Genomic DNA, 26,897 nt, shown 5'->3' on the forward strand with positions numbered 1-26,897 from the left:
TGGATTTCTAATTTGGCAAGTCATTGATTAATGGTTCTTACCACTTAATAATATGATAATATTGATGATATTATATATCATATAATATATGTAATATAATAATATAACATATATAATAATAACTAACCTTTATTAAGCATTTACTGTGCTAATACTTTACATGAATTGTCTGATTTAATTCTCACTTAGTACTCACAAGTAGATACTAATATTACACCTATTTTTGAGATGAGGAAGCAGGCATGAGATGGTAAAACTGATCTTGTTGGAGGTACCTCTGGCTTTGGTGCTGGATTCGGACCTAGGTCAGTTAAGTCTAGTGCCCTCTTGTGTGTGCCTGTGTATCTCATGGCTATTTTAGGTGGTAAACTATATACGGAAAACATAGCCCTCTTCTCCCACCTTTCTCCCTTCAGTCTTTGGGTTCTGTCTGTATCTATTTTTGCACAGGAGGTTGTGTCACATTAGGCATAATCATGTCACATAGGTCTAGGAGGATGGATCATGGATAAATAAAAGGAAAACCACGCTAGTAGGGTTTTTTTTAACCCTACTTTTCCAGGTTGACTGGGTAGGCAGCTTAGTAACTTGTTATTATCTCATAATGATGATCTCAAAGGAAAAACTATGAGCTAGGCTAACTAGTCCCTCTTTTACTAGCAAAGCTTGACAGCAAATGTTGTGTGGGTAGTAAATAGCTAACAGGAAGCTGACAGTTGAAGGGAATGAAATTTGTATTAGTTTCCTTAAAGATAAACCTCACCTTGGAGGTAACAATCTGCTAAGTGCACAGACAGACCTTGAAGAGAAAAGTTATCAAAAGGAAACTGGGTATAAATTAATAAGTCAGATCTTGACTTCCAGATAAAGCCTGTCCTGATTGCTGGACACTGATTGAAAAGGCAATGAAGTAAGCCTGGCTTTCAGCAAGCTTTTGGATTTTGCAGAAAGAGCCCTGAGAGTCCCAAGAATGAAACTTTTTGAATCACTTTACCCAGGCTCCTAACCCGAGAGGAAGGTGTCTGCTGGGGCGCCTGAAATCCCAGTGGCCTGTTTGAGAGGATTCTAGTTAAAATGGACAATTAAAAACAGGTGCTTTGTCCTAGGCTTTCTTCCTAAGGTCTCACATTTATGATACTGTCCTTTTACAAGAGCATGGGTTTAGGAGTCCCAATGTCACCACTGATTCATTGCACTTATTTCTCTCAACCACTTTACTTCCCTGAGCCTTATTTTTCACAATCTATGAAATGGAATAATACCTCATAGGGTTATTTTGGGGATTATGTGAAATATCACTTATTGTTTGGCACATAGAAGATGCTCAGAAAAGGTCAGCTTTTTTTTTTCTGCTTATGAATTGCTATTTTGAAGGAAAAGTAAAGTAAAAGAAGTCATTTCACTGTAAATTCCTGGGTCAGAAAACAGGTTTGATCTCCTGATCTTATAGAATATTATGCGTCATCTCTCATTTAAGACCCTGTGAGCTCCTGATGTAGGGGATAAAATGAAATTTAGTTTGGTTAATGAAAACTCTTAGAAGGTAGTTTTTAAACTGTGATGAAGGTAGGTTAAATGGTAACCAAGTGGGGCCATTTCCAGGGGTCTTGGAGGTGAAACAATTTGTTTTTGTAGTTGTATCTGTGCTTTTACTCTTTTAAATCTCATTTCTAGTCCCTTGGGTTCCATAATAAAATCTTCAGTACTATACATTTTTATTAAACATCTTTTTTGGACTCCAATTTGCATTTCAGATAATATAACAAAATGTATGTGTTTCAAGTATTCACTGCCTAATTGTGATTAGAACATGTAATCCCTCAAAAGATGTTAATTGCAATTTAAATTCACGCTGAATTTAATTAAGTGAGTTGGGGATTAGAAAGTAGATGTAAAGAGTAGTTAAGGGAATACATTTTGAAAAAGCATCCATATTTTTCCTGAAAAATGTAAACCTCTTTCAAGTTTAAGGTTAGAAAGATAAAGGACATATGGAAGAGAAGGGGAGGAAGCAGGTTAAAGGACATATTAGAAAAATTTTAAAACTGTGTTCACAATATGGGTCCTGAATTTAAGCTACCTGTGGTTAAAGAAGGAGGGGTGGTTTGAATAGCCTTCTCATTTATATCCCTGGAGTCTTCTAGTGCATATTAACTTGCTTGGTGTCTGATAGAGACTTCGTTAACCTGAACTCTTTAAGAACTGCCAAGAATGATTAGGAAGGAAGTCGATAGAAACAGAGGTCTTTCAATTCACCTGTTACCTGATGCTTCAATTTTCCTTACAATATTCTGGTCAAGGGGGTGTCTTATGAATAATTAGATGTAATAGACACTTTGTGCATAGACAATTCAGATTTAAGCAGTGCTTTTCTATGATAACTTCATTATATTAATGGAAATAAAGAGTAGTATTGGAAGAAAGACAAATACCTTATTTTTTTCCCCTGATTTCTATAGAATACTAAAATTTGAGATTTAAGGTCTTAAAAAATGTTGAGCAGTCATATGTCTCTGATTGGGAGAATGAAGTATAACAATTAATTATTTGATATTGAATTTGAAAACAATTTTTCAAAAGGAATAACATTGTGCCTCATTTTATTCTTAAAATTTCCCAGGAACACATTTTATTTTATTTTAATATTTATTTATTTGGTTGTGCCAGGTCTTAGTTGTGGCAGGCAGGCTCCTTAGTTGCGGCTCGCTGGCTCCTTAGTTGTGGCACATGGGCTTCTGAGTTGTGGCTCACCAGCTCCTTAGTTGTGGCATGTGAACTCTTAGTTGTGGCATGCATGTGGGATCTAGTTCCCTGACCAGGGATGGAACCCCGGCCCCCTGCATTGGGAGTGTGGAGTCTTAACCACTGCACCACCAGGGAAGTTCCAAGAGTTTGTTTTAAGATGATCTAAAGAGTTTTTTTGTTGTTTTTTAAAATTTCCTGTTTTTATTTTAATTTATTCTTTTGGCCATGCCAACAAAAGAAATGTGGGATGGTTTGCGGGATCTTAGTTCCCCAACCAGGGATCGAACCTGGCCCCCCTGCAGTGGAAATATGGAGTTCTAACCACTGGACTGCCAGGGAATTCCCTAAACACAGTTCTAAATGCAATGGTATTATTCCTACTTTTAAGTCATTTCCTTATTTTCACATGTGTCTAGAAGAGGAAAATATTTACTTCATAAACCTGTTTTGAATGAGTCATACCGTAAATGTGATACACAAACCACAGTGTGTATGTGTGTGTATGTTAGTTACACACATTGGCAACCTAATATTTATTGGACTCTATAAACATAATATAAAAAAACCAAATTTCAAAGACTTTTAGATTGTCTCTTAGTAGAAATATTTCATGTGAAAATTCATGTGGGAAGCTCTGTCTTTGTTTCATTAGAAGTTGAGCATCCTTAAAATAGAAACATGAATCTGACTTTACATCTGGAACAGAGTTCTTTGACTTTGTGCTATATTGTAAGGAGTATTTAAGGGAATACATTTTTTTAAATGAGTAAATACTAAACTCTGTTTTAAAGGAAATAAAAACTCTGTTTTTACTTAAGGTACTATTTGTGACTTTAAGTATTTAAATCCTCATTCATTTTGCTTGCAACCTAAAATCATTCCATGTAAATGTCTTCATTTATTTGCAATTTAATTTCCCCAAAATGACTACTTTGATAATGACTGTCATGGTTTCTTTTTCTAATAACATAAAATTACTGTTATTCTCAATGAAATGATTATTTTTCTTTCAGGTTAGATTCTCACTATCACATAAACATAGTTTTTTTTCACATAAACATAATTTTTGACCAGTGGCATATCAAAGGAAAGGCTTACCATTCATTCACTGCCCTAAAACACATTGTATTGTGGCATTTCGAAGTCACATACAATATTCCAAAATGACTATATAGAATTTTATATTCTTGTACTGTTTAAAAAATTTTTAATAACTTGTTTTTTTCTTATTACAAAAGCAGTATGTATTCCTAGTGGATAATTGAGAAAATATAGGTAAACAAAACAAAGGAATATCATAATCCCACTGGTCTGACAACCATAGGGGTATTTGAATGTGTATTTTCCAGACCTTTTTATCTGTACATATGTTTAATAAAATGAGATCATATAATATACACCATTTTGTAATCCTATTTGTCCACCTAACAATACATTGTGAACATTGTGAAGAGGGTTCTAAAACATTCTTTTTAAAGACTACTGACCGTTCTCATGTGTGGCTGTGCAATGGTTCATTTCAGCCCTGGATAACTTTTGCTATTAAAAAAATAATAATAATGTTAAAATGAAGATCCTTTTAGTAATCTTTTCTTGTATCTGTATTATTTTCTTAGATAAATTTTTTAAAGTGGAATTCCTGGATTAAGGGGTGTGTATGGACATTGTTAAGGTTTTACTATTTACTGCAGCACGTCCAGTATGGTTATAAAGGACGCAAGGTGTCTTTTCCCTGAACTCTGATCAATCATCAGCATTATTAATTTTTTAATTCTTTGCTCATTTGATATTTTCTTCCCACACGACTTTCGTTTTTCTCTTCCCATTACAGGTTGGTCCATGTTGTAAAGATGAGGAGTCCATGTAATATTTTATAGAACAGTGTATTTAATAAATTTTCTCATTTCATCCTCCCCAGTCCTCTCCCAATTTCTACTGCTCATATTTTAGAGTAAAATCTTGAGGGCAACATTTAAAAAGTTGTTCTATTTCTTTTATTTCAACCAAAAGAAAGACACAGTGTGGTTGCTGAATGAGTTGTTTAACTAGATCTCTAACCATGTTATAAATGGTGCCTGTAGAAGGATCTGGGGACAAGACCTTTAAGCTTTTTTTGTTTTTAATCACATCTTTAGATCTCGAAGAATCTGAACTTATATAAGATTGTTTGGGCTGCTGTTATTACAGTGAAACCTGAGAGTATCTTCTCAGGTAATTTTTTTAGAGAAAGTCACTTACAGACATAAAACATTTGACCAAAAGAAAGCCTCAGGTTGTCAGAGTTACTTATACACTGTTGTTCAGCTGGGCCTCTTTATTAAATCATCTCTTGGCAGTCCATTAGTTGTGGTGCTACAGCTATTGCATGGCCCACTAAGCTAATATACCTTCAATCACTAACAGAAGGATAACCTTAATAAAAATTTGAAGTCGATTTAGTGCTTCACTGCTTGCTGACTAGTGTTTTACGCTTTAGTGTGTCTATATAATTTCCATTCCGTGTATTTTTTTGATATTCACATAGATCTTATCTACATAATATATTAGAATCAAATAAAGATTAATGGCCTAGAGAAGGAAGAGTGTTTGGGAGCTCTTATAATCCCAGCTTGGCCACTGCCAGAAACTGTGTGATCTTGAGCAAGTCACTTCCCACGCTGGGCTTCTGTCCAAACCTTATATGTAAAATTTAGGAAATTGGGAAGATATTGGCTGATATTTCTTCCTGCATTACTCTATTATTTGTAGAAAATGTAAATTACATTCTGCTGAATGTAACACATTGAAACACTTTTAACCTCAGCGATGCTTTTATAGGAAATAAAAAGAATTGTTTTATTCTGCCCCCCCATAAAAGTTTGAGTAACTAGAATGAAAAAAACATCCAATTATTCAATGGTAAATGATATAGAAGAAAGCTCACTTAAAGTCAACTAACTTTAAAAAAAGAATTAGCATTTAGTAATAATTACTGAAAAATATTAGTTTTTAGTTTGAAAAAATGGAACTGTAAATTATGGAAATAAGCTTATTTTTTTATTTATTGAACAAAATTCATTTTATATTATAACTGCTAATTCTTGGAGTGAATGAAGAAAGAATCAAGTGTTGTTTTGGAGGGCAGGGATTGATGTAATTTTCCCAAGGAATTGTATGATGATGACATGATGTCACATCTTTTTCTCCTATTTATTTTTGTAACACAATCATAAAGATACAAATATGCAAAAAAAAAATGAGGCTTCATCAATTTTCACAAGTGCTCTTACTTAAAAAAATATTTCAATTACTCTCCTTTTAATACCTATCCTGTCATTTTTTTCTCACTTGTCATTGACTTTGTTCTGATTTCACTGACTAATGAAATCCTGCATCTTCTATAGGACTTGCAATTATATTTAGCAACCTATTTGTGTTTTATTTGTGTTGTATTGTCAGGTGGCTTAAAGTACCAGACAGTTGGTGAGAATAAACCAACCAAAGCTGAGGTACAGAGATAGATATTATTGCGAAGTAGTTGGAGTGTGAGTGTGGGAGGAGAAAATATTTTCTTGAGAATCATTTTAGAAATGGTCATGAAGAACCTAGTGGTAAGACGGGAATAAAGACACAGACCTACTAGAGAATGGACTTGAGGATATGGGGAGGGGGAAGGGTAAGCTAGGACAAAGTGAGAGAGTGGCATGGACGTATATACACTACCAAACGTAAAATAGATAGCTAGTGGGAAGCAGCCGCATAGCACAGGGAGATCAGCTCGGTGGTTTGTGACCACCTAGAGGGGTGGGATAGGGAGGGTGGGAGGGAGGGAGATGCAAGAGGGAAGAGATATGGGGATATATGTATACATATAGCTGATTCACTTTGTTATACAACAGAAACTAACACACCATTGTAAAGCAATTATACTCCAATAAAGATGTCAAAAAAAAAGAAAAAAGAAAAAAGAAATGGTCATTTCATTTGTGAGTCTTTCCTTGCTGTGATGTCTCTGGTTTCCCTGTACAACCTAAACCTAAATTCTTCAGGGACTTGGAGAATGAATACTTGTATGATGAGGGCTTGCTGGGCCATTTGTATATGAGATTTTCTATGGCTGTAGAATACCCAGGGGGTCTATATTTATCATCTTATTTAATCCTCACAAAACTGTTACGAAGTGGATGTTGTTATTCCCATTTAATAAAGTGAAGAAACTGAGATTTAAAGAGTTTTCATAGCCGAGTATGTGATCAGGTTGTTTTGAAACTAAGTCTTCTGACTTCATTATCATTGCTTTTTCTACTTTTTCAGATATGTCTCTGTGATTATTTTATTTTATTTTTTACCATCTCTTTTTTTAAAATTAATTTTTATTGGAGTCTAGCTGATTTACAATGTTGTGTTAGTTTCAGGTGTACAGCAAAGTGAATCAGTTATACATAAACATATATCCACTCTTTTTTAGAGCCTGTTCCCATATAGGTCATTACAGAGTATTGAGGAGAGTTGCCTGTGCTATACAGTAGGTTCTCACTAGTTACCTATTTTATAAATAGTAGTGTGTATATGTCAATCCCAATCTCCCAATTTATCCCTCCCCCCCTTTTCCCCTTGGTAACCATAGGTTTGTTTTCTACATCTGTGACTCTATTTTTGTTTTGTAAATAGGTTCATTTGTGCCATTTCTGTCTCTGATGATTTTAAATTAAAACGGTTATTTAACGTGATATCTTTATCATCTTTAAAACAAGGGTATCTGTTTTGAATATCAGATAAGCCCATAGAGTCTTTAAGTATCCACATTATGTTAATGTTTAAAACAGTGACTTGGAAAGACATTTTTACAAATTACAAGCAGAGCTCTGAAGCTTCAGTTTTCATAGGTAGTAAGTAGTAACAGTAATTCTGTGGTTTTGATTAATTTATGTTTTTATTAAGTAAAGATCTATTAATGCTTATTTTTTGAAATTTCCTCTGTAAACCCCAAAACAAAGTAAACATGAAAAAGCTAAATCATAATATTATATAGTTACATTTCTCTACTTTTTTGTTTACTTTCAAAATTTTTATAAATCTACAAAGTCAGGTTTATGGATGTATGACTTATAGATATTAAAATTCCCTCTTTTAAAGTATGTAGTTTGATTAGTTTGGAAAATAAATAAAGTTGTGTAGAACATTGCTATCATGCTAAAAAATTCTTTTGTGCCTCTTTTCCTTTTCCCTACCTGCAGTCCCTGACAGCTAGTGATCTGAATTCTGTCTGTATAGTTTTGCCTTTTCCAGAATATCATATCAATGGACTCATATAGTACATAGCCTTTTGTGTCTGGCTGCATTTGACCAGCAAAATGCTTTTGAGATCCATCCATGTTGTTGCATGTATCAGTAGTTCATTCCTTTTTGTTGCCAAGTAGTATTCTCTTGTACGGATGTATCATAATGTGTTTATTCACCAGTTGATGGATATTTGGGTAATTTCCAGTTATGAGCTATTACAAATAAAGCTGCTCTGAATATTTGAGTACAAGTTCTTGTATGAACATATTAATATCTGTCTCTTGGGTAAATAAATACCCAGTGGTGGGATAGCTGGGCCATATGGTAAGTATATGTGCAACTTTAAAAGAGAATGGTAAACCTTTTCCAAGGTGGCTGTATCATTTGGATTCATTCCAGAAATACATGAGAATTCTATCTGGTCCACATCCTAACCAGCTCTGAACTATCAGGGTTTTGTTTTGTTTTGTTTTGTTTTGTTTTTAAGTTTTAGCCCTTTTAGTAGGTGTGTAGTGGTATCTCATGATTTTAATTTACATACTTCAAATAACTAATGATGTTTAGCATCTTTTCTTGTGTTGATTTGTCACCCATATCTCTTCTTTAGTGAAGTGTCTGTTCGAATCATTAGCCCACTTTTTTATTGGATTGTCATCTTATTATTTACTTGTAAGAATTTTAAAAATATATTCCACCTACAAGTCCTTTATCAGATGTGTGTTTTGTAAATATATTCTCTCAATATGTAGCTTGCTTTTGCATTTTCTTAACAGTGTCTTTGAAGGAAAAAAAGTTTTAAATTGTGATGAAGTCTAATTTATCATTTTTTAATTTTAAAGTTACAAGTTTTGTGTCCTGAGAAATGTTGTCCTAACCCAAAGTCACAAAGATTTTCTCTATGTTCTCTTCTAGAAGTTTTATAGATTTAGTTCTTACATTTAGCTCTATAATCCATTCCAGCTTATGTTTCGCATACAGTGTGTAAGGGTCAAAGTTCTGGTTTTTGTTATTGTTGTTTTTTGCATAGAGATGTCAGTTACCACTTACTGAAAAGACTATTCTTTTCCCATTGAATTACTGTAGCACCCATGTCAAAAATCAATTTACCATTTCTATATAGATCTATTTCTGGACTTTCTATTCTGTTCCATTGATCTACATACTTGTCCTTAAGCCAGTACCACACTATCTTAACTAATATAGCTTTATATTAAGTGTTGAAATCAAGTTGTGTGAGTCTTCCAACTGTTTTTTCTTTTTCCAAGAAGAAGATTTCCAGATAAATTTTAGTCGTCTTGTCATTTTCTTCTAAAAATCCTGCAGGGATTTTGATTGGAATTACATTAAATCTATAGATCAATGTGGGGAAATTTGACATTTTAATAATTGAGGATTCTAATACATACGTCTCTATTTAGGACTTTAAATATTTCTCAAATATTTCATGGTTTTGGTGTGCTATTGTAAATGGTATTTTTATTAATTTCAATTTTAATTTAGTCCTTGCCAGTATATAGATGTTTCATTGATTTTTACACCTTGTATGCCGCAACATTGCTAAATTCACTTATTATTTCTTGGAGTTTGTTTTGCTTTTTGTTTTTTTTTGGTCAACGTTTTCTAGGATCATATAATTTGTGAAAAAAATGGGTTTATTTCTTCTTTTCCGATCTCTCTGCCTTTTATTTCTTATTCTTGCATTATTACATGGCAAAGACTTTCAGGCCAATGTTGGATAGAAGTGGTAGTAAGAGTAGAGATCCTTATCATGTCCCTGATTTTAGGGGGAAAGCATTCAGTCTTTTCTCATTAAGTATGATGTTATCTGTTTGGTTTTTGATAAAGATGCCCTTTATCAGTTGGAGGAAATTCTTATCAATTCTAATTTTCTGAGAGTTTTTATCATGAATATATATGGAGTTTTGTCAAATACTTTTTCTCCATCTATTGATCTGATCATATGTTTTTTCTTTTAATCTGTTGATGTGGTGAATCGCCTTGATTGATTTCAAATCTTAAACCAAGTTTGCATTCCTGGAATAACTCCACTTGGTCATGATATATTATCCTTTTTGTATATTATTGAGTTTAATTAGCTAAAATTTTGTAAGTTTTGTGTTTGTCTATGTGCATGAGAATTATTGTTCTGCAGTTCTTTTATGATGTTTTGACTTGGTTTCAGTATCAGGCTAATGTTGGTTTCATAAAATGATTTTTCCCTCTTCTTGTATTTTCTGGGTGAGTTTTTACAGAATTAATATTATTTCTTCTTTAAATATTTGGTAGAATTCACCAGTGAAGCCATTTGGTTTTGGAGATTTCTTTTGTGGGAAAATTTTAAACCACAGATTCAATGTCTTTAATATATAATGGGCTATTTTTTTTTATTTAAAAAAATATTTTATTTATTTATTTATTTAGGTTGTGCCAGGTCTTAGTTGTGGCATGCAAGCTTCTTTTTTAAAATAAATAATTAATTAATTAATTTGGCCACGTCAGGTCTCAGTTGTGGCACTTGGGATCTTCGCCGTGGAATGTGGGATCGTTCGTTGTGGTGCACGGGCTTCTCTAGTTGTGGCGTGCTGGCTCAGTAGTTGTGGTGCGCGGGCTTAGTTGCCCCATGGCATGTGGGATCTTAGTTCCTCGACCAGGGTTCAAACCTGCGCCCTCTGCATTGGAAGGTGGATTCGTAACCACTGGACCACAAGAGAAGTCCCTATAATGGGCTATTTGGGTTATTTATTTATTCTTGAGAGAGCTTTGGTTACTTGTGCCTTTTAAGGAACTTGTCCATTTCATCTAAGTTGTCAAATCTGGGGGCATAATGTTGTTCACAATATTCTTATTCTTTAAATATCTGAAGGACCTCAAGCTGTCACTTCTTTTATTCCTGAAATTGATCATTTCTATCTTCTCTTTTTCTCCTGGAGCAAAGATGGGCAATCTATGGCTTGCAGGCTAAATCAGGCTTGCAGCATATTTTGAACAGTAGATGACTTAAGAATGGTTTGTACATGTTTTAAATGGTTAGAAAAAAATCAAAAGAAAATAAAACTTCATGACACACAAAAATTAAATGAACATGAAATTTTAGTATGCATAGATGAAGTTTTATTTGAACACAACCACACTCGTTATGTTGTACATTATCTATGGCTGCTTTTGTGCTATAACAGTAGCACATATGGGCTACAAAGCCTAAAACATTTATGATGTTGCTGTGGTATGATAAAAAATATATCTAATCTCTGTTCCAGGTTCTTGGTACAGACCTTCAAAAACCCTCGGAATTTCCTGAGTGATTAGAGTGTCTTTGTTATTCTAATTAGGTGACTCTCATGGGCCCCTAGATAACTTCAGGAAGGAGGCTGGTCATAAGAAAGACCAAACATGTGATTAGGGTATTGGAACTTTTAACCACTTGACCTCCTGGGAATGAGAGGGGGCTGGAGATTGAGTTCAATCACATAGTCAATGATTTAATCAATTATGCCTACATAATGAAACCCAGATTAAAAACTCTGGACACTGAAGCTCAGTGATGCTTCCTGGTTGGTGAACACATTGATGTGCTGAGAGTGTGATGTGCTCTGAGTCCATTGGGGCCCAGCCTGGAAGCTCCCAGACCTCACTCTATATGTACCCCTTATATAAAACTATGTTTGGAAGTATAGCACTTTCATTGAGATCCATGAGTTGTTCTATTGAATTATTGAATGAGAGGGGGTCATGGGAACCCCTAAATTTATAGCCGGTTGGTCAGAAGTGCAAGTGGCCTGGCGACTCTGAAAGTTCAGCTGCCATTTGAAGTGAGGGCAGTCTTGTGGAGGACTGAGCCTTTAACTTGTGGGGTCTGCAATAACTCCATGTGGTTAGTGTCAGAATTGTATTGCAGTATATTCAGTTGTGTTAGACCAGTTGGGTTGAAATGGAACAGTAACCATTTACAGAAAAAGTATCCCAATCCCTGTTCTAAAGGTATATTAGTTTTATTGATTTCTTTCCCCCCAGAGAACCAGCTTTTGATTTCATGGATCTCTATAATCTTTCTCATTTTGATTTCATTAGTTTCTGCTCATATCTTTATTTAATTTCCTTCTTATGCTTATTTTGTGTTCAATTTGCCCTTCTATTCCTAATTTTTATGCCTTTGGAATTATACCATCTCTTTCCATCTTGGTGTTCAGTGACATCATGTTTGCAGCTTGAAATTGGCCATGGTAGGAGCACTTATAGCACAAAAATCAGCAAATATTGCAAACTGATGGTTCTGCCTTCATCCTGAGAGCCAGTTGTTAAACTTACCAGCATACTACTTATAATAGCGATAACACAGCTCTTTTTTTAATTAAAAAAAATTTTTTTAATTGAAGTATAGTTGATTTATGTTGTGTTAGTTTTAGGTGTACAGCAAAATTATTCATATATATTTACATATATTTATATATTTTTTCCAGATTTTTTTCCATTATAGGTTATTACAAGGTACTGAATAAAGTGGTCCTCGTTGTTTATCTATTTTATATATAGTAGTGTGTATCTGTTAATCCCAAACTCCTAAGTTATCCCTCCCCCCCTTTCCCCTTCGGTAACCATAAATTTGTTTTCTATGTCTGTGAGTATATTTCTGTTTTGTAAATAAGTTCATTTGTATCATTGTTTTAGATTCCACATGTAAGTGATATCATATATTTGTCTTTATATCATATATTTGTCTTTGACTTACTTCACTTAGTATGATACTCTCTAGGTCCACCCATGTTGCAGGAAATGGCACTATTTCATTCTTTTTTATGGCTGAGTAAATAATATATTCTGTTGTTTATATATACCACATCTTCTTTATCCATTCATCTGTCCATGGACATTTAGGTTTCTTCCATGTCTTGGCTATTGTAAATAGTGCTGCAATGAACATTGGGGTGCATGTATTTTTTCGAATTATGGTTTTCTCTGGATATATGCCCTGGAGTGGGATTGCAGAATCATGTGGTAGCTCTATTTTTAGTTTTTTAAGGAACCTTCATACTGTTCTCCATAGCAGCTGCACCAACTTACATTCCCACCAACAGTGTAGGAGGGTTCCTTTTTCTCCACTCCCTCTCCAGTATTTATTTGTAGACTTTTTGATGATGGCCATTCTGCCTGGAGTGAGGTGATACCTCATTGTAGTTTCGATCTGCATTTCTCTAATAATTCGTGATATTGAGCATCTTTTCATGTGCCTGTTGGCCATCAACACAGCTCTTTTTTAATCCTCTCAGGGCACCTAACATAAAAAGATGATCTTAAAAGTTAATTCAGAAAAGGAAAAGACTTGTTAGTGAAAAAATGTGATTTAAAATATAGATTTTAAATCTAAAATTCTAAAAGAGATTATGCAGTCTTGATCCTGAAGTCATGAAGAATAGGATAGTAGGTTCCATTTGTTAGTGATTTCAATGTAGTCCTTTTTGAGGAAAAGTGCCTTGATTAGATGATCTGTAGAAGTCCATTGCAGTTCTGTGAATCTATGGTAAGTTATTTCCCAGAAGATGGTAGGAAAGCTATTTTATTGCTAATGAAAAGCTGATGAGTGAGTTATTGCTGAGGGATTGATCCATTGCCCTTTTAAGAAGCTCTGAGATTCCCAGACCTAATGGATGGAAAAGAGCAGAAATAACAGAGTTAGGTAGCTCAAGCCTAAAATTTGTAAGAAACATTAGATGGTTTGACATAAGTTGTCACTTATGTTTTGTGGATGCCCTTCTAAGCAAAGTGTTAGGCGAATTCTTGGCCAATTTCTCTGTTGGTGTGCTGAGAGCTTAGTTCATGTGTTTGGCATTAAATAGAGCTTCCATTAATTGATCAGAAAAGTGTTTGTATATCACTAGGAGGTATTGAAAAAGCCCACTTAAAAGGAAATTTTAGTAGTTAATTTCTGTGCTGCCGTAGCTTTGATCCCATTGATCTTCTTGTGTTATAGCCATTATGATGTCTCTGTTCTAGCCCGATACTGTGAGCAGATACTCTATTGTGTTTGTTTTTGTATTCTCAGTGCTTAGCGTTGTAAACTGCTTAATAAATTTTTGTTGAATGAATGAATAATTAAAGGAACATTTATTTTATTCCTTTTTGGCAGGACGTAGGGAACCCAAAAGATTAAGCACAATTAAATTTCAGGAATATTGAGAAAATTGGCATTAAAAAAAAAGATGTAATGTCAAATTGTGTGTAATATTTCAAGTACATTTTGTTCAGCTTCATCCTAGATATTTACAAGTGTTTAATAAGCTATTAATAAGTAAGTAACATATATTTTCAATTTAATAGTTGATATTATGAGTTACAATCACACTTTGTTCCTCTGAGTATTCAGCATTAATATAACAAGTAGGACTGTTTAGGTAGTTTCTTCTTGGTATTATCTTCAGTATCATTCAGCTTTTAGTTAGATATCGATTGAATGCAACATTATTCAAGGTTTGCCTAAAGATTAAAGAGAGAACCTCTAAAATGCTAGTTATATTTAACATATAACATTTATTATATGCTTTTTTTCTAATAAATACATAATCAGTACAAAAAACCTTGAAAATCTGGGAAAAGCATGAAGGAAAAAAATATCCATAATCCTATTACCCCAATATAACCACTATGAGTGTTTTGGTGTATGCCCTTTTTATACTATAAATCTACAAATATCATATTAAAAATAATATATAAAATAGGCCGTGTGGGTGTTATAGAGAGGGTAGAGGGAACATCTGGAGATGAGTTCTATTCTGGCTTTGCCACTAGCCAGTATGACCTTGGGAAAGATCCTTTATCTCTAGAGTTCTGTTTCTTCCTTTATAAAGGGATTGTCCCAGTATATAAGGGCCTTTTCTCACTTGAAAATTCTGATTTCATTGAAACTGAACACCTTTGAAGACATATTTCGGAGGATGAAATCGAAAGTGTTTAAGTCTATATTCATCTTAATTATGAGGCAGATTTAAAAATCTTAAACTGGTATAAATATTTCTTGCTAGTATCATTAGGTTTTTGTTATTATGAAGCAGTTATACTTAAAGTAGCAAATTTCTCTTGGAACAAGAATCACAATCTGAATTCCAGATGAAGGTATTTGAGCTGATAAATATGTTTGTAGGAAAGTGTTAAAATAATTCTCATCAGCCTTTAGGTATGTGACCAGAAATAAGATATACAGTATCGACACTATTTTCAGTACATGGTATTTTATCAAAAAAGCATACCAAGGAGAAAAATCAAAGCAACTATTTTACTTGATTATTTTTGCACCTCAAGAAAATTGATTTTGTCTCCCCTTCCCTCCTCCATGCATATTATAAAAATGTAGATTGGTATGCAAGAACTATTGCATATGATGCACCAAAGCTTTAAAAGTGTTCCAAGGTGTCTGGTTTATCTTACAAGGGTCCGTTTTCACATTAAACAATTTTTGTTGAACAATTAAGATGTCCTTTTACTTTTACCATTTCTTAGTAGGATTTTTGGTATGCATTTTAACTGTTATTTAAGAGTCCCCATATGCTTAGAAAGGAATCAGAATGTATGTGCCTTTTTTTTTTTTTTTTAAAGCCTCAGCACAATGTAGGTTATTCCATCAATACCATCAAATGACTGGGAGCTGGAGTTGGAACAATATGTAAAAATACAGCTTGCGAAAGATTTCCTTTATTAGCTGTCATCATCCGCAGAATATATGTTCAAATAAACGTTGTGTAATAACTAAATTTGAGATTAATAGGCCCCTTAAGAAACAGCGAAGTCATTCAGAATTGTCAGTGAAAAATAGGCTATAAGACTGTAACATGCACATATTGTCCTGCTTACATGCTCTCTCTGGTGTCATTCCCATTTATCACTGTCGGCGGGCTCGGTTCTCATTAAAACACTCTTGCACAAAAGCAACTTAATTTTCTTAAGAGGAGAGGACACCTGATTCAATTTGGCACCCAGAAGCGGTAACGTGAATATATTTTTTCCTTGCCTGAATTGAGATGAATAGTTACAAACAAGAATAGCCACCCCCCCACATTCACCTCAAGATTAGGGATGTTAAATATTTTTTTCCATTGATATCAAGAAATGGACCCATAGAAATAGGCAAGAAATGTTGCTTACTCTCAGAAAAGCAGCTGGATGGCATTTTCTCATAACTTGCATATAGATGAACATCTCTTCATTCCTGTAGTGTTTTCAAAACAAAGAATGAAAGCGGTCATTAAGATGGTGAATTTTAATGGTATATTAAATAATCTTTCTTTAAATTGGAGAATGCCTTGTAGCAGTTCTGTAGTCTTCATTTAGATGTATTTGTTGAGAAGAAATATTCAGTAATGACTTTAAAACAATATTCTACTTTTTAGCCATTGCTGCTTAAAAAATACAACACAAATAATGGAATCAAATGAATAATGCCCCTTTAATATTGAGCATGGTAAATAAACTCGCATGTAAATTGATGTCTTATATATACTTTTGTGTGGTATGGTTCAATAATACTTAAAGGTAATATAGACATGTATAACTCAAATTTTACTTGCTATGAGATTTATACAGTGAAAATAGTGGTAATTAAGTAGTACTAAAATGTCCTAGCAACTAAGGTGCTTGTCAGCCAATTATAATTTTTAAAAACAGGCAGAAAAAGCTTTTCTTAATTCTTTTTTTTTTTTTTTTTGGCCTTTCTATAGCATTTTGCAAAATACCTTACAAGTAAAAAGAAAATGTTTTGTATTTCCTTATTTAATTGGAGACCAAGGATAGGAATTCAATCTTTGATGTCTTTATGCTTTTTCCAACTACACCGATACTTAGAAAGGGAATAAATATTTAGGCTAGTTCTCCTTCTTGTGACTCAGAGGCAGGGGGTGATATAAATTCACATAGTTGAGGAACTTTTCCAGGTTAGGATAATGCAGCTTTGATCTCCAACAACCGTCACCAATAGTCAATTTTTTTTCTGTTGGTTTTTCATGATGTGTTATGCCATATGCAATGGGAACAAGAGATTATGCTAAATAAAACTTAATAGCCTAGTCAAGTTTATGTCTTGGAAACGCTTTTGATTTATCTAACCTGCCTCATTAGTACTTTATTACTTACTCCTTTGTTTAGGAACCTGATTGTATCAGTTAGGCTTCAAGTAATAGGAAATCAGACTAAAAGTAGCTTAAACAAGCAGGGACTTATTTTTCTCATGTACCAAGATGCCTGGAGGTGCGGCTGGCTGGCATTTGTTCTGTGGCTCAATCATATTAGAGTGGTTATCTCTGCGTTGCTCTTGGCCTTTCTCTGCTGGATGCAAGGTAGCTTTCACTGCTCCAGGCAGGAAGAACGGAAGAAGGGCAGTGCCAGAAACCAACTTCCCTAACCCCCAACCATCAAGCGGAAACCGATTTATATCTCACTGGCCAGGAGCTTGTTGCGTGGCCACCCTAGCTTTTCCTATTTCACGTGTACTTTTTGTGTCTTATTTAAAAATTTTTTTCCTTTTCAGGAGGCATACAGTGAATCTCATATTTTCTTCTAAGAGTTTTAAAGTTGTGCCTTCCAATTCTAGGTCTCTAATTTATGTCGTATTTTCTTTTCTAGCATATTGTGAAAAACTCAGTTTTTCCTCCTTTCCCAACTGTGTTACGGTGGAGCTGCTGTCATATACAGCTTTCTCACATTGTCTGTACTTTTTTTATTGTAAACTCCTGTTCACTGGGGGTAGTTTAATTGGGAATCTGCTTTGTTCCAGATTATTGAAGTGACTCCAAAGAGAAGTTCTGCGTTTGCTTCTTTCCTGGCCTCAGGGGTTCCACCGGTCTTTGATCCGTTTTGTCTTTTCTTTTCTCCGAATTAATCGTTAGTTTGGGATTCTTGAGTCACATGGGTGGTGTAAATTCCATTCCGTGCCCACCCTTGATGCCAGGCCCTGTGTTACATTCGTGACTGTCTGAGGAGCGTTTTCTAGTTGCCCTCGCCTGGTGGGCAGCCCCTTCAGCATCCTGCTCTGCTGGCCGCAGGTGCCTCAGCTCCGGTCCTCACCCTTTGCAGCCAAAGGCAGTGCGTCCTAGTGCTTCTTGCGCATGCGTCAGTATCGCCTGGGAGAGTGCAGCCTCAAACCCCCTGTTTGACCACTCTGTCTTTGACTAACTTCCATGTGTGTCCTACCAGGGTTTTTGTTTTGTTTTGGCTCAACTATACATTTAAAATGTTATGTTCTTATTATCTATTGAGTGGTGTGAATTTGAGGATTATATACATGAAATGCCGTCTTACATACTCCTTTTCCCCACCCTTACCCTCTCTTTGGGCAACATCTCTGACAGATCTCAAGGTTTTTCTGGTCACTTTTCGTTACAAAAACAGTCATATATTTAGTAATTAAGTTTAACTTTCTGGTATTATATGATTCGGGGAAGTCTAGCTTAAACAAGTTCTCTTCTTTGCCAACCTAGGCCTAATCTGTGTTTTTTGTTTTCTGTTTTTTTGGGGGGGGGGTTGGGGACAGAAGGAAGGATTTATTACTTGCAGCAAGTAAGGAGAACACCGGGGCTCTTTTCCCAAAGCAGTGTCTCCCTGAACTTCAAAATTGGGGAAGTTTTAAACTACGGGTACGTGCATATTCATAAGGGGGCTTGAGCAGAGAAGAATTCAGCATAGAATTGGGGCAAAGGTCGACAGAGCCCAAGCTTTAGTTTGTTGAAGTCAGGAGGGTCAACATCATCATTCCATCCTCCACCTGGGTGGGAGCCTTAGTTGCTGGTGTCAGGACTTTACTGAAGCTCAAGTTCTTTGTCTCGTTGCAGAAAGAATTCAAGAGACAGAGTGATAGGTAGGAAGTGGATTTATTTGGAGAGGTCACATACCATGGACAGAATGAGGTCCTTCTCAAAAGGTGAGAGCGGCCCTGGGAGACACATGCTCCACAGAGTGAGGACCAGCTCAGAAGGCGAGAGGCCCTAATCTGTGTTTGTAAAGCACAGAAAATTGTACTTTTTTCTTAATGAATATATACACGTATACAAATATAATCTTTTTTTTTTTTTTTTTTTTTTTTTTAAATAAACAGGTAGGTAGAACCAGTGGGGAAGAAGGTATGGTCTGTTTTCACTATTTTTTTACTTTCTCACCCTCCCTCCTCTGTAGAGTCAGGGGTGAGAGTAGGACCACTGGATTAGAGGGAGAGGGACAGAGTCTGATCTTACTGGTGCTGGTCTAATCTGGCCCTTAGTGCCCTCTGTCATAGCAGGTGTCCACCTTCTATTTCTTTTTCCAGGACAGGTTGGGGAGGGAGTTCTTCAGAGTACACCTGCAGCTTCCAACCCTCAACACAGCCCTTCAGCCTCTCATTGCTGGAGTCTCTTCGCCCTGGAAGGCTGCTATGTAGGGTCTCTCACAATGAATCAAGTTTCATGGCAGTCCTCTGAGGCACCTACCTGGCCCCTGGGATTGACGGAACCTTGCCCCATCACTGAACTGAAGTATACTTTGCCCAACTGCTTACCTCCGTCCTTGCCCTACCCTTGTGGCCTGTCCTAGGCAGCCTCCCCAGCTTTGCTGTCTGTCCTGTCTTTCCTGTCCTAGGCAGCCTCCCCAGCTTTACCTGTCTCTGGTTCATTACACACCCTCCCTGTCCCCCCAGCGCAGTTGGAGGGAATAGACCGTGATGGTTCCACGAGCGCTCACAGAGTGCACTCCACCTCCTGTGGCAGCCTGGCGAGCACTTTCTCCCTCAGTAAACGCCCATCCCCAGTTTGGGAGGCATGGCAGGCACATCAGCTTTCTCCCCTAGAGGAAGAAGAAAAAGTCAAAAAACCCACTACTCCTAGAAATTTCCTTTTATCAATCTCCTCCAGAACATCTAGGCTTTTCTTATATAGGCTGCATGTGAAATGGTCCCTAGCTTAGTTTTCATGTCTTTTTATAAGCTCTGCCTTGATATGTCTGGAATATTACTTTAGACTAGTGGGATACTTGCCACACATTCTCCTTAGCTTGGAGCATTATTAGAAATTCCGAGACAACCATAAATGTTCCATTTTAGCATTTTAGTAAGCATTGCTGTATACGTTGGCTGGGTAAACAGGTTATGCAACAGCGAACACCGAACACCACACAGGAAGTTTCATAAATTAATTTGTAACAGATCGTTCACACTCAGTGTAAACAATGGATCTCATTTTTTTTTTTTCTGAGTGGACTGATGAGGGAAAGAAAAAGAGGGGTGTTGGACCAGCATTATGAAAACTGTAGATATAGTGTTACAAAGAGAAGACTTGGGTAGGGGCCAACAGTGTCATATATTTGGGGTGCAGTCATTTTATAAGGGGACCACATGTTTATGTAACTCCAGAGCATGGAACATGGTCAGTGCACAGCAGTTATGGAAGGTGAAGGTTTTGGGCTTACTGTCAGGTAGGACTTCATAACATTCAAGGGCATTCAGCAATGCACTTGATTTCCTGAGTTAGAGAACACTCTGTCGCCATGCTTTTCAGTGTTTTTTTTTTTTTTTTTTTTTTTTAATTTACCTTTTTATTTCAAATAATTCCAAGTAAGTTATGAAGAAATTAATTTGTTATTGAACTTGCTCAATTTTCCAAAATAATTTAATAAAGCCATGCTGTAATATATAATGAAACATTAGTAAAATACCATACATCAAGTAAAACTGGGCTGATACTAAAAGCAATATATTATCTAAAAATGTACAGTATAAAGGAAGCCAATCTACTCAGTATTAAAAAACCACCTCAATATGAACTTTTTTAGTTAGCATTGATCAAATTATCCATCAAACATGATTACACCAAGGTATGTACTTTGCACATGGGATTCCTGAGTTAATAATGAAAACATTACTGTGCAGGACATTTAGTTAACATAAAAACTATTCATTCATTCATTTATTCATTCATTCTTTGGTTCAGTAATATTCGTTGAGGGTTTACTACAAGTCAGGTGCTGTTCTAGGCGGTGAAGATACAATCTTGTACAAATTAGACAAAATTCTTCTTGTGATGGAACATTCTAGAGGGGGAATGGGTAATTAAGTTGTTTCTGGCAAAAGAGATAATAAATAAAATGCACTATTTAAAAATCAGAATGGATAAACAACAAGGTCTTACTGTATAGCACAGGGAACTATATTCAATATCCTCTGATAAACTATAATGGAAAAGAATATGAAAAAGAATATATATATGTATAACTGAATCACTTTGCTCTACAGCAGAAATTAACACAACATTGTAAATCAACTATACTTCAATAAAATTAAAAAAAAACTTTAAAAAGATAAATAAAAATCAATGGACTCTCTCAGGTGTGGCTTCTAGAAGACAGAAGAGAGGAAACTCATATCCTAAGACAGTCTGGTCATATAAACTGAGGGGTCCTCCCTTCAGAACAAATTGTCTTTGGTGGTTCACGTTTGATCTCAGTACATGAAGTTTGTACACAGCCATGTTTGTTTTAATATAAAAATGAAAGTACATTTTTGGTTTATTTTCAAAACCAAATATTCACAGGCTACAGATACTTGTGGAAGGTGTCCTCTGTTCATCCTGTGGCTTCTCATACCCCCAGCACACTGATGTATGCTCCAGAGGGTTCTCAACCTCCAGCTCGTCATGCAGCCAGCAAGAGATATCACTAACATGCAAAGTAGGGATTGAAATCTTAATTTTATTTAAAAATAAAATATGTATTCCATTTTTAACACAAAGGGATTTAAAATGCGAACAGTAAATGGCTCAACGTCTTCCTGCCCAGATATAGAAATGCAACACATTTAAAAGAAGAAGACAAACAGGACAGACAGAAGAAAATGAAAAATAAAAATGACCCCCACCAAATTCCTTTCAAACAAATTTAATCAGAGTTAAGAGGTTTTTTCCGTGATCCCTTTCAGAAAAAAGTGTTTTTTATACTTGTCTGTGTATATATGTGTGTGTGTGTGTACACATTTACACAATAGGAATGTGATATTATGATTATAATAAGAAATATATATTTGGTCTTTGTCTCAATTCCTGGCACAGAGCTCCTAAAATGATTAGATTTCGTAAGTGAAGAGAGCTGGAAAAGGTGTCTTTTGTTATGCTAAATAGATGACTTTTGGAAAGCCCCTAGCTAACCTGAGGATGGGGCTGGTTGCCAGGGGAACCAACCAGAGATTAGAAGGTTGGACCTCTGGGGAGGGGAGAGGGGCTAGAGATTGAGTTCAGTCACCAATGGCCAATGTTGAAATCAATCATGCTATGTAATGGAGCCTCTATAGAAACCCAAAGGATGAGTTTGGACAGCTTCTGGGTTGGTGAGCACTGGAGGTGATGAGAGAGGCATGCGATCAGAGGGCATGGCAACTCCACAGCCTTGCCCCATACCTTGCCCTCTGCATCTCTTCCATCTGGCTGTTCCTGAGTTATAGCCTTTTATGATAAAGCAGTAATCTAGTGAGTAAGCTGAGTTCTGTGAGCTGCTCTAGCAAATTAATCAAACTGGAGGGGACTGGGTTGTGGAACCTCCGATTTATAGTCAGTTGGTCAGAAGCACAGGTGACAGCCTTGACTTTTGATTGACATCTGAAGTGGGGACAGCCTTGTGGTTCTGAACCCTTAACCTGGGGAATCTGATGCTATTTGAGGGTAGATAATGTCAGATAATGAGTTGAATTGTAGAAAACCCAGCTGGTGGTGGGTGAATTTCATGGTGGTGTGGAGAAACACTTACTGAAGGAATTACACACACTGTTTTGAAACTTGCTTTTTTTACTTAAAATATCTTAGCCTGCTTTAACATCAGTATATGCAGGTCATCTTTTTAGTGGCTACAGAGTATTCCTTGGTAATTCTAGATTTTATTTAACTGACTCTATTGCTATATACTGGTGGCAAATTTTAAAACATTTTTAATATTACATTAAGCATATGTATATAACTATATAAGAATAGGGAGGTTAAGAGAAGTAAAATACGATGCTGTGAGAGAGATACTTATACTGGGTGAGAGACCAAAGTCTAAATGTCATTTCCACTGCTTGGCTGTGGTGCCAGGTGGCAGATCCAGTCTTCTTTGTCTGCCAATCCTTGGATTCTGCCAAATACATAGAATAATGTAGTTGGAGAAGTAGACTTTGGACATTCCTGGGAATCCTACTTATTTTAGAAATCCAATTAGCAAACATGGAGGTGCTCAGGATGAGCTTCATCAGATTCCTTCCTTAGCAGCCTTGAGTCTCTCGTGGGGCAGGGAGGCGTGTAGATAGGTCATTCAATAGTGTGACAAGTGCCAGGGCAGAAGTATGCTCAGGATGTTGTGACAGCAGGTATGGGGACACTCAGGCCACCCAGAAGTATGGATGTGTGAGTGTTGAGGAGGTGACTGAAAGCTTCTTGGAAGCACGATGCTTAAGCTGAGTCACTAAGATAAATGGGAGTTCCCTGGCAGGCAGAAGGGCATTCCAGGCCAAGGCGCAAAGAGGTAAGAAACAGCATGATGAGTGTGGGGAATCACAAGTAGTTTAGTGCTGTCAGAATATAAATTGTGAGGCAATAAATGAGATGGACAGACACCTGTTCACGGACGGCCTTGTAGTTCATGCTGAGGAGCTGGGAATTCCCCCTTAAGTCAAAAGATACACCTGTCTTTATATATCAATTAAAAGCTCTCTAAATATTTGTCAGCACTTTTTGGAACTCTGGAAAACGTAATGGCTTCCTATGCTGCAACGGCAAAATTAAGCCAAGTGTTAGCTTAATTATCTGTTGCTATTGAGCCCAGGATCCTTGGTTCGGTGTCTGATTTCACATGGTTCTTCAGAGAACCCAGAACCTTAATCAGCCAAGTCACCAATGGTTGCCAGAGCCCACTGCATGGTGAGTGATTTCAAATCCATCACCACTGTCAGGAAAATAGCTAAGAAGTTGGCCTGCAGCATCTTTGGATACCTAAGATATCTCATCACTGTCATCACCATCATTTTATAAAATGCAGGAACATGGCCAATCCACATAAAATATATTGCTTGGGTTTGGGTTAAAAGAGAACAGGATGGGGTGGGAGTATAGCGATTTGATCTAATGAGTAGTAGTCAATACTTATTTTACTTTGACGTCTGAGTCTTTTTGTTTCTAATGTTCCATGTTTGTTTGTTTGTTTTTTTAAATGTTAGGCAAAACTATTAGTGATCTAGTATAAGGCTGGTGAAAGGCACTGGAAAGAAACAAATTTGGAAGAGAGGAGCTCAAACAGGAATACCTCATTTCTTTACTAAAAAGAGAGAAATTCGTTCTAAGCACAAAATAGGGTCTAGAAATAAACATTGTTTGTGGGGAAGGTACATTTTTATCAAAAGGAAGGCAGTGTTCCCTATTGATCTCCCCACAACTCATTTATTTATACAGTTTTACTTATTTTTCTCTGCACATAAAACTTTTTCCTGAATCATCCATAATCGGATTCTAGGTAGATGTGTTAAATATGTTGCTACAGTTTACATTTGTCATCTGTGATGTTTTATTTAGCCGAATCTTTTTTTTTTCTTCATTGCTCCCTGTACAACATGAAATACCATATGCCATTGTCCCTGTCAGGAAGCAAAGGTTTCCCTGGTCTGTGCCTGTGCCTATGTTTATGCCACAGCGGAGCTGTGGTCCAGTGCCATCTTTTATTGATAAGGCCAGCAAAGGAGAAATCTAATGAAATTATCAAAGCTTTGAATTAATTATGAACTTGAATAGGAGAGCTAAGCTCTCTGGAGCCAAGGATCTCATTACCCATGCATTCTCATTGCATTCTCTTCTGGAGCAGAAGACATTTTCAGCTACAGCTCTTAGCCTGGCTTTGGACTTTATTCAAACTTGCTAAACTGACATCCTCTTCTTACTACAATGTGGCTGCTAATGTCCATGATGATTAATTTAATTCTGCTCTGGATCCACAGGAGATGTCAATAGGTTTTCTCTGCCCCTCCTTCCGCTTTTTATTATTTTTCTTTCTCTCTTTTTTTTCATCAATTTGGATATTATACGAGTTTTTATCTTCTGGAGGTCATGTGAGAAGCTTTCAGAATTCAGGTGTAGCTTCATGGACTATAGTGATTGAATTAAAGTTAAGAACTATATTATATCTACTATGTATTCCCGGGATATTTAGGTAAGCTCAAAGTCAAGTATTTCTTCTTTGAATTTTGAACACCAAACAGAAGTTTCTCTTGCCTGTTTCTACTTTAGAATTAATCGTGTAGCAATAACTTCCATGGTCTTAACAGCATTGTTCATATTTCTAATGTGCGTTATATGGGAACTACATCTGAGTCTTTTTGTTTCTAATGTTCCATGTTTGTTTGTTTGTTTTTTTAAACCCACTTTGTGGGTGTAGCTCATAGGTCTTATGCTCCCTCATGGAGAGTAGTTCATGTTTGCTTTACAATTCTGGTATTCCTTTTCCAAGTAATATGAATTTTCTTCCTTTCTTTTCTTTTTCTTTTTCTTTTTTTTCCTTTTTTTTTTTTGGTGAATAAATCAACCTCTGATTGTTTTAAGTCTAGTAGCAAAATCAATAACAACAATGTTTCAATTTGCTATTGGGGATGATTCTTCAGTACTGTCATATAGGTTCAAAGCATCTTATGGCAAGCCTTTTCTGCTTGCTTTTGAGACCCATTATTTATGAATTCCTAAGCTGTAGCTCATCTATCTTAGTAAACTACAGGCTACTGGCAATTTTGGTAAGCAGTGACTAACTTTGCTTTACAGAGTCAATGTTTTAAGGTTTTGAATAGTGGGGGATGGGAGAATGATAGTCTTTGCTTTTCCTTTTCCTATTTACTTTCAGTGAGTTTTTTTCCCCCCATTTATTTTCTCCATAGGCAGCTGCAATATTTAATTCAGCCTTTGGAAGTTTTTTGGTAAGTAAACATGGTTTAATTTGTCTTTTATAACTTTTGTTGTGATGTTTGTATGAAATATTTAGTGAAAATTGGACTTTTTTTTTTACTATTTGGTTAAATATAAAAGTTCTTGAATCCTGTCATATGCCATTATCCATACCCTAAAGAAAATTAATAAATAAAGGAAATGTTCTCTTATAATATAATTTGGAGGCTTAGGTTTAATATTCCATTTAATGGATTCAAGGAATCAATTAAAACACTATGTGTCTCCTTATAGAGGTATGTCAATATATTGATCATTTAATGAGGTCTTTTAGATAATTATTATTTTGTGTCATGGAGCTAAGGATTTTGAAAAGGAAACATGACCCAGCTGGTCAGAAAGGGAATGCTAATTTACTTGTTGACATGTCATTTATTTTGTACATTTCACTGTTAAAGAAGCTACTGTCTTAGATACTTCTGAGAAATCTATGTGAAAAAAAATTTGAAATGAGGAAATAACTAATGAGTAATTTGCAAGAAAAAACAATATTTTTTGACATGTGAACTATCAATTGTATATAAAAAGATTAAAAATAGTTCATCTTTCATAAGTAGAACCAATATAATTATAAGGACAATACTATTTTAGCATTTTTTAATCATTGTCTTTTAAACAGATGATATAAACAAAGACTTGGTTTGTGTTATGAAAGAATGAGAAAGAAACTGAGTTTTCTGTCAACTGAATACTTTATTTATACCCTCCCTAAAACTTTGCTAAATTGATGAAAACAAATTAGAATATTGTATTTTTAGATATATAACTCATTAACAGATATGTGGTTACAGTGATTTACAAAAAATTGAGAATAAAATCAGCGAGGTATATAAGCTGGTTCATGAGTCTAGGCAAAATATCAATTACTTCTGTTTAAAATACTCTTTATGTCACTTATTATTGTATGTATTTAAATGTAGTTGAAGCTTTAAAACATATTGTTACATA

At 35.5% G+C, this 26,897-nt stretch overlaps 1 protein-coding gene across 4 annotated transcripts in view; it reads left to right on the forward strand.

Annotated features, from left to right (window-relative positions):
- The window catches only part of SLC10A7 (solute carrier family 10 member 7), a 263,100-nt gene that overhangs the window by 49,865 nt on the left and 186,338 nt on the right, over positions 1-26,897 (forward strand). For 3 of the 4 annotated variants that reach the window (XR_009701044.1, XM_061191621.1, XM_061191619.1), the window contains one exon: positions 25,883-25,921. The exons of the other annotated variant lie outside the window; for it this stretch is intronic. Coding sequence is in view for 2 of the 3 variants with exons in the window: in XM_061191621.1 (XP_061047604.1) it covers positions 25,883-25,921 (39 nt within the window). In the remaining variant the exon portion in view is untranslated. The remainder of the gene's footprint in view (positions 1-25,882; positions 25,922-26,897) is intronic. 4 annotated transcript variants of the gene reach the window in all.

The sequence above is a fragment of the Eubalaena glacialis genome, chromosome 5, assembly GCF_028564815.1.
Source record: "Eubalaena glacialis isolate mEubGla1 chromosome 5, mEubGla1.1.hap2.+ XY, whole genome shotgun sequence".
Taxonomy (NCBI): Eukaryota; Metazoa; Chordata; class Mammalia; order Artiodactyla; family Balaenidae; genus Eubalaena; species Eubalaena glacialis.